General features: G+C 52.4%; 2 protein-coding genes across 3 annotated transcripts in view; one reads left to right on the top strand and one right to left on the bottom strand.

Annotated features, from left to right (window-relative positions):
• The window catches only part of KCTD16 (potassium channel tetramerization domain containing 16), a 58715-nt gene extending 56628 nt beyond the window's left edge, over positions 1 to 2087 (bottom strand). The window contains exons 1-2 of one of the 2 annotated variants that reach the window (XM_030957790.1): positions 1801 to 2087; positions 384 to 1530 (exon numbers count right to left, since the gene is read on the bottom strand). In XM_030957790.1, coding sequence (XP_030813650.1) covers positions 384 to 1215 — 832 coding nt within the window. In that variant the 5' untranslated portion in view covers positions 1216 to 1530; positions 1801 to 2087. Of the gene's footprint in view, positions 1 to 383; positions 1635 to 1800 lie in introns of those variants that run through there. The other variant, XM_030957791.1, reaches the window with a different exon arrangement.
• Positions 2088 to 8646: 6559 nt separating this feature from the next.
• On the top strand, positions 8647 to 15138 carry YIPF5 (Yip1 domain family member 5). Its single transcript, XM_030957793.1, has 6 exons — positions 8647 to 8722; positions 8932 to 9040; positions 10182 to 10354; positions 11249 to 11394; positions 13089 to 13270; positions 14099 to 15138. Exons 2-6 carry the CDS (start codon positions 8940 to 8942, stop codon positions 14259 to 14261), a joined length of 765 nt encoding a protein of 254 aa, XP_030813653.1. The 5' UTR covers positions 8647 to 8722; positions 8932 to 8939; the 3' UTR covers positions 14262 to 15138.
• The last annotated feature ends 2040 nt before the right edge of the window (positions 15139 to 17178 follow it).

The raw sequence follows: 17178 nt of genomic DNA, 5'->3' as shown, positions 1-17178 counted from the left end.
TCTATTACCTTTGCAAAGTGAATCCCAGTCGAAGGTTTTCTGTAATGAATTTCGCAGTGTTTGCACCCTCGGTTTGTGTCCCACACATCCCGAAGCGTGCGAGGCACTCGGGCGCTGATTTACAGCGCCAGAGGCACCGCGTCCTCCGGGCACAGGCGCGGCGCTTTCGGCAGTCTGTGCTGCCACCTAGCCAGGCCCGGCCCGCCGAGCTGAGCCCCGCTTCACCTGCACGCCCCGCACGGAAAGGTGTCCCCCGGATCTGAGCCCAGCCCGAGCCTGGGCGGGCACGGCACGGGCGCTCCCTGGCTGCGGAACGCTCGCCCAGTGAACGGCACGGAGCAGCCCGAGCTCGGAGCTGCTCTCCCCCCGCGGCCGGTACTTACGGTAGAAGACATATTCGGTGTAGCTGGACCAGACCTTGTCGTCTGTGTACTGGTTGACGAAGGAAGCCGTCACCGAGGAGTTACAGGCCACCATGTGGAATCCACACTCGGACAACATGTCAAAAGCCCTCTCCAGGTGCTTGAACTTGAGATAAAACCTGGAGGTGTACCTTTCTGGAGCCCTGTCCGGGTCTCTGCTTTCATTCAAACTTTCTCCAAAAACCTCTTTGACCAAAGAAATCCTTCCACAAACCAAAATCCTTGGGACCCTCCTGAATTTGGCATCTGCTTGGCTCTCCCTGCCAATGGTGCATGAGCCACGGTAGCCGATGGTGATGAATCCCCACTTGCGGTCGGGCGGCAGGAGAGATGAGGGGGGGCAGATTCTGGTGTCACTGCCCTGGGACACCTCTTCGTAGTCACTGTGGCAATAATCATCAGGGCTTTGCTTGCTGTCATCAGGAGTCAGGATCTTGACCAAGTCTGGGAGCTGGAAGTACTCAGCCTCCCTCCTGAGCCTTCCCTTCTCTGGGAAGTGGTCAGGCAGAACCACTTGCTTGTCCCTGAGATAGTCCAGAATATAGCGGAACAGGAAACCATCTCTGTCGATGAAGAATCTTCCCTTGGAGTCCTTGGCCAGATCGTTGGCTGTGTCTCTCTTTGGGGTGAACATTTTCCAGAGCAGGGAGTGAGGGGTGCCAACCAAGGTGGAGTGGCGAGTGAAGTAAACCTGGCCGCCCACGTTGAGCTCCACCACCTCGGGGAAGGAGTGCAGCCCCGGCCCCTGCTCCCGAGCAGGAAGGTAAGTCCTGCAGTTGCCACTTAGAGCCATTGTAGTTTAAGCTGGAAATCAGCAGCACGGAGAAGCAGTACTATCAATCACATCAGAGCGTAGAATAAAGCTCCCAACATTAAGAAGAAACAAGGGGGAAACAAGAATTGAGAAAATAAAAATAACCAATAGGATTGTTTAAAAGAAAAATCTGAATTGTCCATGAGTGACAGCGTGGCAGAAGTGGTTTATACACAGAGCCATGGAGGCTGGAGGCTGGAGAACAATCACCTCATGACATGCAATCACATCATCAGATCTTCCAACAAAGCCATCAAAATCAAGGTCAAGCCAAGCCTATGGTCATTCACAGGTCTGTGAAAAGGGAAAACAAATCAAGGCACAAATTACTCTTTAAGCATCACAGCTGCTGCAACAGAGAAAAGCAGAGCAGTTTGTAGAGCCAAGCTAAATCTGCTAAATAGGTCTCTTTATTTTGGCAAGTTCTACACTTCTATTTCACAAGTATTCGTCAATGGAAGGTCTACATATGACTTTACTGTTTAAAAGAAACTGCAGATATCATCTTTAAAGAAACATCTAAATTAGACATGCACATGAGGGAACAAGAACAGGGAGTCTTACCTTGGTAACAATTAATGCATAGCTCTTGTAAAGAAAACCAAAATGTCAAGACACTCAGAACACACATACAGGCACACAGGGTCCGGGTAGTGTGAATCCGATCCCAGCAAGGGACAGCAAAGGCAAGAGAAGTGCTCTTAGCAGCATCCACGGAGGTCTCAAGTGTTAAACCGAGTCACAGGGAAGTTAACCGTGGCGGGTGACGAGGAAACCAGTACATACAGCACGGCGGAAGAAAATAAATAAATAAATAAACAAACAAATGAATAAATAAAATAATTCCCGAGTGGATGCGCAGGGCTGGGGGAGCGGGAGGGCAGCGGGGGCCGGCCCCGATGACTTGCAGAAAGCCCGCAGCCTGCGCTAGGCACTGCCGGGCTCCGGCGGCTCCCGCGGCGGCAGCGCGGCCGGCGGCTCCCCCATGGCCCGCCGGGACCGCGGGCACCGCCGGGGCCGCCCCCGCGCCGGCTCCGCTCCGCCCCGCTGCGCGCTCCGGGCTCCGCTCAGCGGCGCGGGGCCGGCAGCGCGGAGGGCGATGCCGATTGCATCATCTTAAAGGAGTCGGGCCGGGATGGGCGCCGCGTCCCGCGCCGGCCCCGGGCAGCGCCGCGAGCGGGCAGCGCCGGGCACGGGCACAGGCGGGCAGCGCCGGGCGCGCACAGCCTGGGCAGCACCGCGGACAGCAGCAGCACCGCGGACAGCGGCAGCACCGCGGACAGCAGCAGCACCGCGGACAGCGGCAGAAGCAGCACCGCGGACAGCGCCGGTCCCCGCCGGGCCGGGGCCGGGCAGCGCTGCCGCCCGCTGCTCACCGCCCGAGCTCCGGTGCAGTCCCTCCCGCTCTGTCCCCTCGGCCGGCAGCGCCCGTCCCCTGCCCGCCCCCAACGTGCCTGTCCCGGCTCCGCGGGGGCTCCCGGTGCGCGGCCGCGGCTGCCGGGCAGGAGCGGGACTCGCTCCCGCTGCCGCCGCTCCTCATCTCCCGGAGCCGGCAGGGACGGGACCGGCCGCGGGGCGCGGGAGGGAGGAGGAGGGACCGGGGGCGGCTCCGGCGGTGCGGAGGACCCGCTTTACTTGTGGGTCTCTCACGGGGAGAGCCACGGGCGCGCCGGCACCGCCACCTCGTGTCCGTCCCCGCTGCTCAGCCCGGGCGCTGCGGGCACGGAGAGAGGAGCCGGCATCCCGGCGGCAGCCGAAACACAGCGGAGGAGCCGCGGGAGCGGTTCCCCCGAGCACCCCACACTGTCGGGCATCCGCGGGAACGGGGCAGCACAGCCCCGTGACAGCTCACACCACTTCGGGGCAAAAATACTCTTCTAGGAATGATAACATATGAGAAAAGAAAGCCTTTTACTCAAACGTTGACTAAAAGCTTTAGAGCGAAGTCTCTCTGTGAAGGAGTCACTATGCAGGGGTAGATGTTGCTGTCTGCACTTAAGTTCACAGATTCACAGAATATTCTGAGTTGGAAGGATCAAGGATCATGGAGTCCAGCTCTTAAGTAAATCCGCATGGGGATTGAATCCACAACCTTGATGTATTAGCACCAGCTAAGGCTGCAAATAAGCATGGCCACGATTTAAAAATATGGCCGTAATTTAAAACAAAATAGTCAAAAGAATAATTTTCAAGGCTAAGACAGAAAATCATTACTTGTGTACCTACAGAGGTTTCAAATTAAATCTGAAAGCTGAACAGTTAATCAATTAACTGTTGATTTTTACCTTAATTCATTAATTCTGAAGCAAGTGCTGCACTCCTGAACAAAATCTGTCTCTCACTTCAGGATCCTTATTTTCAAACCAGCAGAATCTGGTGCCACTACAGGGTGTGCTGGTTGTGCCTCAGAAAAGCCCAAGTCCTGTGTCCTGCCCTTGTGGCTCTGCAGAGCAGCTGAAGCAGTGCAGGTCAAGTGGTCCATAACCCCTGCACAGAGGATTTAAAGGTGGGATGTGAGATCATTTTCACTTAAATGTCTTCATTACCTTTTTAAGAGCCTGGTGCAGTCGCTGCAGACAGGATTTAACACCTGCATGACCCGCCAGAGGGATCGACAGCTGCCTCTGGGAGTGCCAGTGCTGTCCCTGTTCACAGCAGGGAGAATTGCATCAGCTTTCGCGATATTTCAGTTGTCCGTGCTAGTTCATATGCTGCGATCTAATTAAAATCCATTTTCATACTGGCAGGGCTTGAAGAATCCATTCCCTGTCCCCAGTAAGAGTCAAACCCTCACGGAAGCATTTGTGATGTCCCCGTGACAAGAAGCCAAGGCCCGGGGCTGGGGGTGGAGCTCAGCCCGGCGCTGCTCGGGGCCAGGACACCACAGCGAGCGCGATGTGCAGGTGCTCAGTGAGCAGGGACAGGAGCTACCCACACCTGAGACTCCTGACAAGCTCTAACGAGCAGCAGGCACGGATTCCCTGTGATTAGCCAGTAGAGACAGCTCTAAGCTCCAAGTCTTTTTGAAACATTATCATCAGAATTGCCCTTTGAAAAGAACAAAACCCATAGAATTTTAATCACAACAGCTTTAGAAATGCAACTGCACTTTTCAAATAGTAATGAAAGCAATTCAACACCTGCTTTTATTTCTTCACATGGGATGTTCCAATCATTTCACTGTAACACAATTTCCTTTGATGAAATGACTTCAGGAGTAAAAGCATCACGTAATGCTCCCCAGCTAAATACAAGCCATGGGCCAAATCCATCAAAATGCCGCTTGACAGAGTGAAACTTTAAAATCTGGGCCATATACATGGTGACCTAAATGTAAAATATGTGTCAGGACCACACCAAGGAGCAAGTACGGTTCTGATGGAAGAGAAAAGCAGTATCCATCAAAGGGAGGAGGATGAAGCACTTCTCACTTCTGACAGATGCCTTCATAACCTTCAGCACAGGCAAGGGAAAATTTAGCCTGAGCTTAAAGTGTATGTTCCAAAAGCTCCAGCATAGCTGAGCTGGAAGCCAATCCATGAATGCTGTGACATCATTCACAGGTTTGAGGTCATTCCTTATGACAAAGTGCTAAATTGGCATTTCAGGAAATCATGGAACAAGTGACTTTATTGAATTTGGTGGGTGTTAGAAATAGGTGTCTGAAAAGCAGCAGCAATGAGTGCTAGAAAGGAAGGGCAGTGTTACCTGGGCTGGAGTAGCAGGGCGTGTGTGTGTGTGTGTGTGTGTATCACCTCTCATCTCCAGAGGAAACACACAGGCTGGAAATTCCAATCAAGTCGCCCACACATAGTGAGAAACATGGAAGCTGTTTATCAGCAACAACACAAGAGCTTTGAGGTGCCTGGAGAAGGAGCAACTGAAAGAAGCAGAAACTGAAGTTGTAATTCCGAGGAAAAAATACATTCAGGTTGGATTTTGGATAGAAGATTCCACCTAAAAAGCCACATGAGAACTTTCATCACTCTGTGTGGTCTTTACACACAATAGTTAAAATAGAAAAGGAAGAAAGAAGAACAGCACTTCCAGTTCCAGGCTTGCACTTTGATTCAGGAACAACTTCAAGGTGCCACCTAAGGATCCTTCAGCCCTGTTCCCTGCAACATTCCGTGCTTCTCAGCAGGCTCATGTCTGAGTACCGAGCCCAGGCAATGTTTCCCGGGCCAGAACTCCATCAAGCCAGTGAGAAGAGGGCAGTTTCTTAGAATGGTGGCATGGCAGAGGAACAAGGAATGTCTGGACTGGGTCTATCATGAGGGCCAGTGGTTTTCCTGAGAGGCAGAAACCGTGTCCTGCACTGGTGCTCCCAGACAGGACTGCCAATCCAGCCTCAACCCACGGCAAAGAACAGAGCCTGGGAGGAACCAGTGCCAGACTCCCGCGAGTTCCAGCCCCCTAGCCCAGACACCTCTCCAGCAGGGGTCTATCCTTCCCATCAGCCAGCTCCAGAGCTCCCTGCAAGACAAGCCAGGCAAGAACAAGTGATACTGAGCTAAATCAGAGATTATCCCCTGATCCAGCAGTGTGAATTACACACAGTGAAATTCTCATCTGCTCAAATCCAGCAGTATGTGCGAATGGGAAGCCCTAACAAATCTTTCCCTTTGAAGAAAAAGCATAAAGCAACACTAAATGGCTGAGTGTCCCTGAGAAAGGATCTTCCAGCAAAGAGCGTGAGTGCCATGAAGGCGGGTTTGTTCACAGAGTAAAGCATTACACAGATTTGCCCTTGATCTTTTATTCATAACTCAAGTGCATAATGTGTTTCCATCCCAAACAAGCAAAGGGGAAGAGCAGCTTTCCCAGCTGCTCAGGATGCAAGCACAGGCTGGGAGCAAGGCTCAAATGGAGACACGACATCGCTTTCTGCCGTGGTGTATCACACAGAGAGGGGTCACAGCTCCTGCACAGAGACCCTTTGCTCCTTCTGGCGAACACCAGACCCACAGCACATGCACAGAACAAGGTCTGAGCCTTCCAAAAGCTGACAGTATGAGGGAATCATGTTCCAGTGATCTCCATATCAATCACTGCACATCGGGGAACATTCTGGAGAATAATTGATATATGTGTGCTGACAACTCCTCTGGCATTCCATGGCCACTGCTCAACAAAGCAATCTGCTACACAAACAGCCCTGACCCTGCAAGAGAGCCAGCATGTGCAGGCAGGCAAGGACCTCATGGACACATCAGCAACCGAGGATTAAAATCAAACAAAAATCGCTGTTTTCAGTCTCCCCTCTGCAAGGCACTTCCTTCCTCCCTTTCAAGTTCTGCCATAAGAAGGCCTATTTCAGCAGACATCTTCCTCCTCTCCCTTTCCCCATCTGCCCATTCCTCCAGAGTTCTTTGAATAATACTTTTATTCTCAGTCTGATTCAAATTATTCTGTTATTAACACTGGTGTAATTAGAGTGTGTTTTTTAACATTACAACTAAAACAAAGCTTTGGTGGCATTATTATTACCAGCACTGTGTAACCCGTGTACTAAGCGAGTACTTTTATGAGTACTTTTACTCTTTCCAGGTTGGAGCCATTTCAGGGTTTCTTGCAAATCCAAATTCCCTGTCCAGGTGATGTTCAAGGCCAGGTGGGGCCTGGAGCAATCTGGGCTATGGATGGGATGAGTTTTAAGGTCCTTTCCACCCCAAAGCAGTGTGGGATTCTGGCATTGTGTGCTAGGCCCCAGTGCAGCTGGAGCTGGTGCCTTGGCAAAGGGATGGTGCTGGTGTTTGGTTTTTGGTGTTTGGTGCCTCCCCAGGCTGCAGCTCCAGGCAGTCCATGGGCTGCCCTTCCCAAACTATGGGGAAGGAGCAGCTGTGCAGCTGCAGTGCCTGCCCTCCCCTTGACCCCACGGGCTGTGTCAGAGCACCCCCTGCCCCGGAGGGCTGGGAGTCCATCCCGTGACTCCCTTCAGTAGTGCTGAGATGCCTGGTGCAAGGACAGCTCATCATTGAAAGCTCAACCTAAGCTGTCAGGAAATTCTAATAATCTAAGCAAAGCCAAACAGGTTTCTCAGCAAGGAGCCTTTCCCCAGCAGGTCCCAATTGCACAGCCCAGTGCCTGGGGTTTGTGTCTCATTTGCCTGCCCAGTGAGCTGCAGCGAGGCACACAGCTCAGCCCAGGGGCACTAAGCCGCAGCCATCAGGTGCAGCCCGCACACTGTGCAGCACTTGCATGAACGCTGGCATCTTCTCAGCCTCCAAACACTAATTCTCCTAAAGCGTAAATTTGCATGAAGCAGCTTAGGGCACAGTTACTGATCTCTGTTTTCCGTGGCTGCAATTCTCCTCTGTGCTCCATTCAGCTCTACAAAGTGACACGTTTCCTGGGAGCCTGCTCTAGCCAGTGCCATGGACTCTGCACCGTCAGATCTGCTTTGCAGGTGAGGCTTGGAACAGGGCTGCGATTTAAATACAGCCATTTCACCTGCAGAATATCACATACACAAGTTTGTAACGAAATGACTGTAACTGTGTCCTGAGCCAAAATTAATTAAAAAAACCAAAAGAAAAACCTACACATACTTAAAGCAGGAACATGGCCTGCGTAATGTCCCGTGCTCCCACAGCTGTGCTCAGCTCCAGGAGGCTGCCAGAGCTCAGAGCACATCATGCACGGGATGGAAATGGTTCTGGTGTAGTTCTGAACCTCATCAGCGAGGTGTGAAACAAGGGTAAAGCAGCAGCCCTGACTCAGCTCATTGGGAAGTTCCAGCTGCCCTTCCCCAGCCGGGGTTTTCCCTGACTGCCGCCTCAAAGCCCACCCAAGCCACAAAGCAGGGCCGCTCCTCCCTGTGCTCAGCTCTAGGACTTGAGAGAGTGAATAAATCCAAATTCTAGTTAACAGGCTTCTAAAGGCTGCTGAAATCCATTTCCCCAGCCCTGTTTATAAGCAGTGAGTGACCCTAAAAGGAACTTCTCCACATGAGAGCGTGTTCACAGCGCCACTCATGTCAGTTTCCGCAGTGGCCCCGTATTCCCAGGTCCGCCAGCTCATTTGGGAGGGGTAGGCCAAGAAGTAATGTAATACAAGATGATTCACAGCTCTAGCAAAGCTATTTTCGAGTGGCACAGGAAAATATTTCTTGTGGACTTATGAAAGGGAGTGAAGACGCTGCACCGGAGCCACACCGACCCCATGTGGCTGAGCCTGGGCTCCAGGGAGGGCCGGGCTGAGGAGGGACTGAGGGAGGGCCGAGCTGAGGGAGGCCGGGCTGAGGGGGGGCCGGGGCAGAGCCGGGCTGGGCCGAGCCGGGCTGGGCGGGCTGAGGCGGGGCCGGGCGTGAGGCGGGGCCGGGCCGGGCCGGGGCGGGCCGGGCTGAGGCGGGGCCGGGGCCGAGGCGGGTCCCGTCCGTCCCGCGCGTGCGCGGAGCGGCGCGCGGTGTCCCGGAAGTGGAGGCGCGGCCGTGACACGTCGCAGGGGCCGCGGCGGCGGGAGCGGGGCCGGGCCGGGGCCGCAGGTGGGGCCGGGACCCGGGCAGGGAGCGGCACCCCGGGGAGGGAGCGGCCGGGAGCGCGGGGCACAGACGGCCCGGGGCCCAGGGAACGGGGCGCGGGGCGCAGCGCGAGGTCCCGGCCCGCGGCGGGGCCGGGCGGCGGGAGCGGCAGCGGGCAGCGCCGCGCGGGGCCGCTCGGGCCGGCCGCAACCCGCCTCGCTGGTCTCTTGCAGAGGGGGCGATGTCCGGGTTCGACAGCTTCAACACCGAATTCTTCCAGAGCAGTTACAGCATCGAGGACCAGGCGCAGCCCTACAGCTACAGCGGGCGGCCGTACAGCAAGTAACTCGTGTGCCCTGCCGGGCACGGCATCCCGGGGCTCGGCTTGGGGCACCCCAGACCTTATCCCGTCCCACCCTGCCATGGCAGGGGCCCCTCCCGCTGTCCCAGGTGCTCCCGGCCCTGTCCAGCCTGGCCTGGGACACTGCCAGGGATGCAGGGGCAGCCCCAGCTGCTCTGGGCACCCTGTGCCAGGGCCTGACACCCTCCCAGGGGGCAGTTCTTTCCCAATATCCCATCCAGCCCTGCCCTCTGGCATTGGGAAACCATTCCCTTTGTCCTGGCACTCCAGGCCCTTGTTCAAAGTCCCTCTCCAGCTCTCCTCTAGGTTTCCTTAGGATACTTCTGGGGCAGTCTGTGTCTCCAGGAAAGGTTTGGCACTTCAGCCAGCTGCTGGTTTCTGGAAATGAGTCCCAGTTGTTCTGTTGGATGGAGAGCTGAATTCTCTGTAAATGGAGATCTGAAGGAATTTTGTGTTCAATTCTCTGCCTGGTAGATTTAGAGCAAGTGTTAGAAGATTAAAGGACAAGCTCAATGAACAAAATTATATGAGTGATCTGCATGTCCTTGGGAGAAGAAATACAGTTCTTCTGCAGCTCCATCTCCAGTCACTCACTTGGCAACTAGGAATTAGTGTCACCTAAGTGAGCCTGCAGTGTCCTGGTGGCTCCCAGGCTGCAGCAGAGAGGTGTGGAGGGTGTTCCTGGGGCAGGGGGATCCTGGCAGCCCCGTGTGAACAGCCAGCCTTGGGCTGAGGGCTTTGCTCCCTCTGAGTGATCCCTGAGATGGATGGAGCAGGTCAGTGCCATTTGTGAGCTGAACAAATGTGTCCCCTGTGCTGGACTCTGCTAGTGTGAGGAGTTCTGCATTTTCCTTCTGTTTCCACAGTTAAATATTTTGGAAATGTTTATGGAAATCTCTGTGGTTAGACTTGGGATAGATTAGTGGCAAGAATACCTGAAGAGTTGTTTAGGGCAGAGGGTGGCTTTGCTTGGGTTGTTTTGTGGAGGACCTATGGGATCACATCATGGAACTTGTTAAGAGAGATGGAAGCTGTGACATACTGAGTGGAAGAAGCTTTGCCTTGCAGGAGCGTCTCAGCAGCAGCTCTGGGTGTGCCCTAACGTGGGGTTGTGCTTTGCAGGCCCTATGGAGGCTACGAGTACCCCCAGCAGGCTGGCTTTGTGCCCCACGACATGATGCAGCAGCAGCAGCCCTACACGGGGCAGATCTACCAGCCCACGCAGGGCTACACCCCAGCCTCAGCACAGTCTTTTTATGGAAGCAACTTTGAGGATGAGCCTCCGCTATTAGAAGGTATAACTTTGCTGTGGCCTAAATCCAGAACTCCTCCTAGTTTGGGGGTAAGTTGGTAGCAGTGTGTGGATTCCCTGCTGCTGGGAGTGCTCAGTGCGTTTGAAATTCTCATTGATTTTTTTTAACCTGTATTTTGGCATGTGAAATCCTTGTTCTTGTGTGAACTTCTGCAGTTGGGAATTTGTGCTTTCCTGCTTCACACCGGCTGCTCTGTGGCAGATTAAATCAGTTAACTGGGAGACCTGACTTTGTGGCAAAACACTTAATATTTCTCATGTTGCAAATAATAATAATTGTAACTGCCCACTTTGTAAAGTAAGTGCCTGCAGGTGCTGTCAGTTGATTCTTGGTTAGAATGGGAATGTTTCATTGCTAACAAGGAGTGCTAAACACTGCAGAAGTGCCTGTGTGGAGTACAGCCTGTGCAGAGTGCCAGGCTGGATATTCAGCTAAGTCTGGCTTGCTGGGATCAGTTTCCAGCTTATTTCTGTTATTTTTCAGTTCCCAACAAATGAATAAACTGTCCCTGTTACAGGGTGGAGAGACAGGCATCTGTCACACCTGTCCCCAGGCATGATACCTTCCCCTGGGCTTTTTTATTAATTTATTTACATGAATAAAACAGGATCAGGGAACTGGGCTGAAGCACCTCTGTGAACCCACAACTCTGTGCTTGGGCTCTTCCCTGGTCCTTCAGAAACCACCTGGGCACTTCCCAGCCCCTGAGACTGGGCATGTGTGCAGGCAGCAGGAGGAAAGAGGGGAGGGCTCAATGCCCTGGTGCCCACTGTGGATCTGGGGGAGATGGAAGTGGAGAGGCAGGGAAGACAAAGAGAGGAGCAGTGGGGCAGCCAGGAAGGGAAGACATGAAATCCATGTTGTGTTCACTTGCAGAATTGGGGATCAATTTCGACCACATCTGGCAGAAAACACTAACGGTGCTGCACCCCCTGAAGGTGGCTGATGGCACCATCATGAACGAGACGGACCTGGCCGGGCCCATGGTGTTCTGCCTGGCCTTTGGGGCCACCCTGCTGCTGGTGAGGCACTGCCACGGGGGCTGCTGGGCACAGCTCTGCTGGAAAACGTGCCAGGGGAACCCTGCAATACCTGCAGGGCTCCTGGGGGCTGGGCACGGGGGCCAGGAAAGCTCATCCTGCCCGTGGAGTGTCCTGAGTGGAAAGGGACCCTCAGGGATCATCAGAGGCCAGCTCCTCACCCTGCACAGGACAGAAGTTGGTGTGTGCATGGGAGAGGCACTGGGGCCTCTCACACTGCTGGGATGGATGAGCTCTGTCACACCAGGGGGGATTTCAGTGTCAGCTCACTCTGGAACAAACCTGCTCCCACACTGCTTGTGTTGCTCAGTGGGCCTGGCACTGCTGGAGCCTGGTCAGTTTTTCTAACTGAGCTTAATTGGAATAATTGTGCTTTAATAGCTCATAGATGACAGGAAACAGTGTTCCTTGGCATTGAAAGCTTCAGGGGCTTTAATCTGTTCTAGCTTTGAATGCTTCAGGCACTGCTTGTCATTTCTGCCTAAAATTTCACGTTGCTGTGACAGTTAAAACACACTGTGGTACCAAGGGGCCCTCAAGCCTACTTCAATAAGTAACTTCTATTTATGGAAAGTAGGCCAGTCAAATTAATGAACATGTTTATAATAGATATGTTTGGATTTTCTTTTCCTAAAAACTTATTTCTCATGAGTGCTTTTTAAAAAAAATCCATGGAATGTGGTGAAAGGAAGTGGGCTGAGCCTGGCACAGAGGTTGCAGCAGTTGTGATTGTTTCCTGTGCTGTTTGGGAAAGAGGAGAGCTGGGTCTTAGGACATCCAGTTTGGAAGTTGTTGGAAGGACACCCTGGAAGCTGCACAGCTCCATGTCCTGCAGAGGTGCCTTGGGCAGGTGCTGGAGGGGAAGCAGCACTCTCAGCCTGGGAAAACCAGGAGATGACCTGAATACATGGACATAACCCACATGTGCTTCCCCTGTGCTTGTGAACAAGCAAATTTGGGTTTGGCTTTTTAAAATCTCCCTCAGCTAATCCCAAGTTCACACCCAGTGCTTGGCAGCTCAGCCTCAGCTACTCCTGGAATTTTTAAAATAGTTTTGTTTGTGCCATAACTTTGTGCATTCTATCACAAATTAAAGGACTTCAGCTCTGGGTTTGTCAAGAAGTTCCTGAGTTACAGTTTTGTGGTCTTTACACACCAGTTCTGTAAAGATCACTATTGCAAGTAATCAGTCAGCATTAGAAGTCCTTGATAAACCCTAAACAGTTCCTGGGCTGAGATCAGAGAACAACCACCAGATCAGAACCGGTTCATTAAGATCCACAGAGTCAGGAGGAATCCCAGGCTCCTGGAGCATGACGTGTCCTGGGACTCTGGGGGAGAAACACTCCCTGTGGGATGGGAGTGAGGGAGCTGGGGCTGGGGGACAGTGCCTGGGCCCACCCCTGCTGTGTTCCAGGGGGGGTGGATCTGCTCCCTGGGCTGGTTCTATCCTGACCCCATCCTGACTCCAGTCCTGGGCTGGTTCCATCCTGGGCTGGTTCCATCCTGTCTCCATCCTGGTTCCATCCTGACCCCAATCTTTTGCTGATTCCATCCTGTGCTGGTTCCATCCTGACCCCATCCTGACTCCCATCCTGTGCTGGCTCCATCCTGACCCCATCCTGACTCCCATCCTGTGCTGGCTCCATCCTCACCCCGTGCTGTGCCCGGTGCAGGCTGGCAAGATCCAGTTTGGGTACGTGTACGGGATCAGCGCCATCGGCTGCCTGGGCATGTTCTGCCTGCTGAACCTGATGAGCATCACCGGGGTGTCCTTCGGCTGCGTGGCCAGCGTGCTGGGCTACTGCCTGCTGCCCATGATCCTGCTCTCCTCCTTCGCCATCGTCTTCTCGCTGCAGTAAGTGCTGCTGTGTGCCCCTGGGGCACAGGGCCCTCCTGCCATGGGAGGCAATCACTGACAGGGGTTTGCATGTTCAGTGCTGCAGCTCTGTATCATTTGACTGTGACAGGAATCTTCAGTAAGGGCAAGAATTAATTATCAATGGCTTCAGGTATTTACTGGGGAAAGGGGGTGAATCCTGGCTTGACCTCTAAGTCATTAAACAGCTTTTGAATACCTAGGCTCCAAGAGCAATCTCAGGTTTGTTTTGAGCCAGCTCTGAATCTGACAGGTCTCAGCACCTGTGAAGTCTGAAAGTAATTATTATTGAAGACACAAATTAGGATTTTACAAATACAAGAAAATTAGAGTGATTTGTCTTGGCTCTGTGAATTTAGGGTATGAAAAGAAACAGCTTGGCAGAGAATTTATACTCACTGGTTTGAAATTTTCATATGCGTAGAGTTAATTTTGAGGGGGTTTTCTACTGTCATAATTGATTGATACTGTTCTAAAATTCTAGAATCCCAGCATGTTTTGGGTTGGAAAAGCCCATCCAGTGCTGCTCCTGCCATGGCAGGGACACCTTCCACTGTCCCAGTTTGCTCCCAGCCCCAGTGTCCAGCCTGGCCTTGGGCACTGCCAGGGATGCAGGGGCAGCCACAACTGCTCTGGGCACCTGTGCCAGTGCTTTCCCAGTGCTTTTAGTGGGAATATTTCATTTAATGCCAAATGCTGAAATTCATCCCAGAAGCTGCACAAGGTGTTGATGAGTCCAGGTGTGACTCCTGCAGGTGGATATACACAGCAGGGCTCACAGGAATTCTGTTCTTTCTGCCATTCCAGGGGGATGATGGGGATTATTCTGACGGCTGGAATTATTGGCTGGTGCAGCTTTTCTGCTTCCAAGATCTTTATCTCTGCCTTAGCCATGGAGGGCCAGCAGCTGCTCGTGGCCTACCCCTGCGCGTTGCTGTACGGAGTCTTCGCCCTCATCTCCGTCTTCTGAACAGACTCTGGGGGCCAAAAGGAAAATCCCAGCGTGGAACATGGACTTGGACCAGAAACAGCTGCAAACAACTGTCTCGTGTTGCTATCATGAAACTTAGACCTGTTTGAATCACCTGGAACAATGGAAAATGTCTCGTGTTCACTTTTTTAGGACCTTGAATACTGTTTTCAATGACCTGGGGAGTCCAGAGCTTTAATACGTGTTCATGCTTATCAAGTTCCTGTGATTTCTTTCCCATTCCTAGATATTTAGAAAAAGTAACTTTCAGTTGTTTATTTGAGGGTTGTGATTTTTGTTCATTTTGTTTTGTTTTGTTTTGTTTTGTAGGGGAGGGCGAAGGGTTGCAGTTACAGATTGGTAGATTTTTATCCAAAACAGTTAAAGGAGCTGCCGTGGATTTGGGGGACTCTGGATAAATCTGCAGGAAAGAGGAACCTGTTTCCTGACCCCTCTCACCAAAAATGCACAAATGAACAAAATTAGAGTATTTCCTGTATTTTAACCAATATCCTCCTCAGCTCTCCAGTCTCAATTATTTGTTCATTTGCTGTGAGAGTATTTCAGGATTTAAGATACTTAAATTATGAAGTAGAAAACAGATGCTTAAAAGTGAAAGGGATCTGTGATTCTGTCACACTTGAAACATGACCACATTGGGGTGTCTGTAGCTTTATGTTAACTGGGGTTTCTGAAGGACGTGGGCAGAGGTTCCTTCCCTCATGGTGCACATTCTGCTGGATGGATGAAGAGGAATCTCTCTCACAGTGCTTCCAAGGAAAACACCATTTGGAAAACGTTATGCTTGTCAGTATTGTAGTTATTGTAAAATAATTTAAGGCATATTGATTAAATTTTCCTTAAATTTTGAAAAAGGTGTTTGATTTTCCTAACCTTTATTTTTGATGTTCAGTTACTAAAATATAAATTTTCATGTTGAAGCAAAATCACATTTAAAATTGAATTCATTGGGTGGATTTGGTGTTCGCTACAGCGAGTGAAGAGCAGGAGGGAGCTCCTGTCCTGTGTCTGTGCAGATCAGTAGCATTGATTGCCAATGAGCCTAATTAAACACAGTTCTAGGACACAGAAGAGCTCCCTCAGCTGCTTGAGCAAGTCAGGTTCTAACACTCCAATTAATATTGTACTTTGAGAACAGCTAATTCAGCTTTTCCTGTGCATTCCAGAGGGAAAGTTCTTAAAGCCTTGCAGTGATCCCATAGGTGCCTTCCAGGGTGATCACCTGGGTATTAAAATACTGTAAATAACGTTTTCTTTCACCACAGCATGAGCAGACTTCAGTGCACAGGAAGAACAACTCAGTGTTGCCCTGGCAATAGAGCTGCTGAGTTTGGAGAAACCATAGGAAAAGGGATTTATTTAGATTTAAATGCTCAGCAGTGGAGGACACTGCACGTTCTACTCCAGCAGTGAGGGCTGACCCAGGAGTTTCCTCTCACAGGATTTAGCAGTTTGTAACTGAATTTCTAAGTGGTCTCTGGGGAGCAGAGAGAAGCAGATGAAAGCAGGAGGTCAAACACTTGACTTCATGGAGGACTTGATAAAAACCAGTTATGTCTAGAGTGGTTGTCTTAAAGATCCCAAACTTCTGGTCCAGTAATTAATGTGATTGCCTTGACTCTTTATTGCCTTTCCAAAATCAATCCCATCGATTTTCTGTAATGAAGTTTTGTCCTAGTTCTTGCTTCCATTTCAGTTACATTTCAGATGATTCAATCTCCCAATCCCATAGAATGTCAGGATTGGAGGCTGTAGTTCTGCACTCCCACATTTGCCTTTCTCAGTTAGGACTTTTCTTTCCATGTCTGAGCTCCCCCACAGTCTGTCCCCCACCCTTCTCACCTGGGTTTTAGATGCAGTGCCACCACCACTTTATCCTGCTTTGGCTCCCTTTGTGTCACTCAGCTTAAAGCACCAAACAAATGCTGCAGTTGCCTTTTTAAACCCCCTTTTGTTACTCCCCCCGATCTTGAAATCATGCCCTGCCCTGCAAGAGCTCTGAGTTGCCTTTCCCGGTTTGTCCGTGGTCACCCCGGGCTGTTGGTGACAGTGGCAGTGGCAGTGGCAGTGTTTTTCACATCCCTTGTGCTGTGGGGCAGCTGCTGCCCCCGGTTCTGTTCCTGTACCAAATTCCCGGGCCCATCCCGTGCCAGCCCGTGTTGTTAACGTGCTGCTGTGCCCATCACCGCTGTGAGTGTGCAGCAGCTGAGTGCTGGCTGCAGGGACAGCGCTGGAACATTCCCCGGGGCTCTCTGGGCTGGGACCGGGCTGGGACCGTGCCCTGGGGGCGAGGGCTGGGCTGGCACAGCCGGAGGGGTCACCTGCAGCTGTCACCTGGGTCCCTGCGGTAGTGAAAGAGCTGCCCGAGCCTTGGCAGCTGCCCAGACACAGGCCAAAGCCAGAGCAGCTGTCCCGGGCTGTCCCGGGCTGTCCCGGGCTGCTGCACGGCCGGGCCGTGCGGAGCCGGGCGCTGCTGTTTGCAGCCTCTCCACTGGGTGGGTCTGCAGCACTCCCGATGTGCTCCGAGCCAGAACAGAGCCCTGGCCTGCCTGGGGAAATCCTTCCCTGCCCATGGAGCCCCAGCTGTGCCTGACCCCAACCTTGAGCACCGGGTGCCACAGGAGTTCCTTGGGCACTCCAGGGACGGGGATCCAAACCCCCCTGCCCGTGTTTAACACCTTCTCCATGCAGAAATCCCTGCTGGATCCAGGTCCGTGCAATGCTGTGCAAACACCTGAGCACCACGGTCCCACTGCTGCACTCAAAGCTGCTGCTGGGCTGAAGCAGGACCTGGGCAGCCTTTCTCTCCTCCTGCTCTCCCTGCTGGTGTCCCACACCAGCAGCAGTGACATTCCCTGCGGTCACAGCCCTGATGCAGCTGGCTCTCCATCCCTGG

The sequence above is a fragment of the Camarhynchus parvulus genome, chromosome 13 (assembly GCF_901933205.1).
Source record: "Camarhynchus parvulus chromosome 13, STF_HiC, whole genome shotgun sequence".
NCBI lineage: Eukaryota > Metazoa > Chordata > Aves > Passeriformes > Thraupidae > Camarhynchus > Camarhynchus parvulus.
Note: the sequence above shows the minus strand (reverse complement) of the source record. Positions and strands in the feature narration are given on the sequence as shown.

Excerpts from the sequence above, each read along its gene's own strand:
- YIPF5 (XM_030957793.1), top strand. The coding sequence starts at position 8,940 with ATGTCCGGGTTCGACAGCTTCAACACCGAATTCTTCCAGAGCAGTTAC. Across the intron at positions 11,395-13,088 it reads TTGGGGCCACCCTGCTGCTG|GCTGGCAAGATCCAGTTTGG; the intron begins GTGAGGCACTGC and ends TGCCCGGTGCAG. Across the intron at positions 13,271-14,098 it reads GCCATCGTCTTCTCGCTGCA|GGGGATGATGGGGATTATTC; the intron begins GTAAGTGCTGCT and ends CTGCCATTCCAG.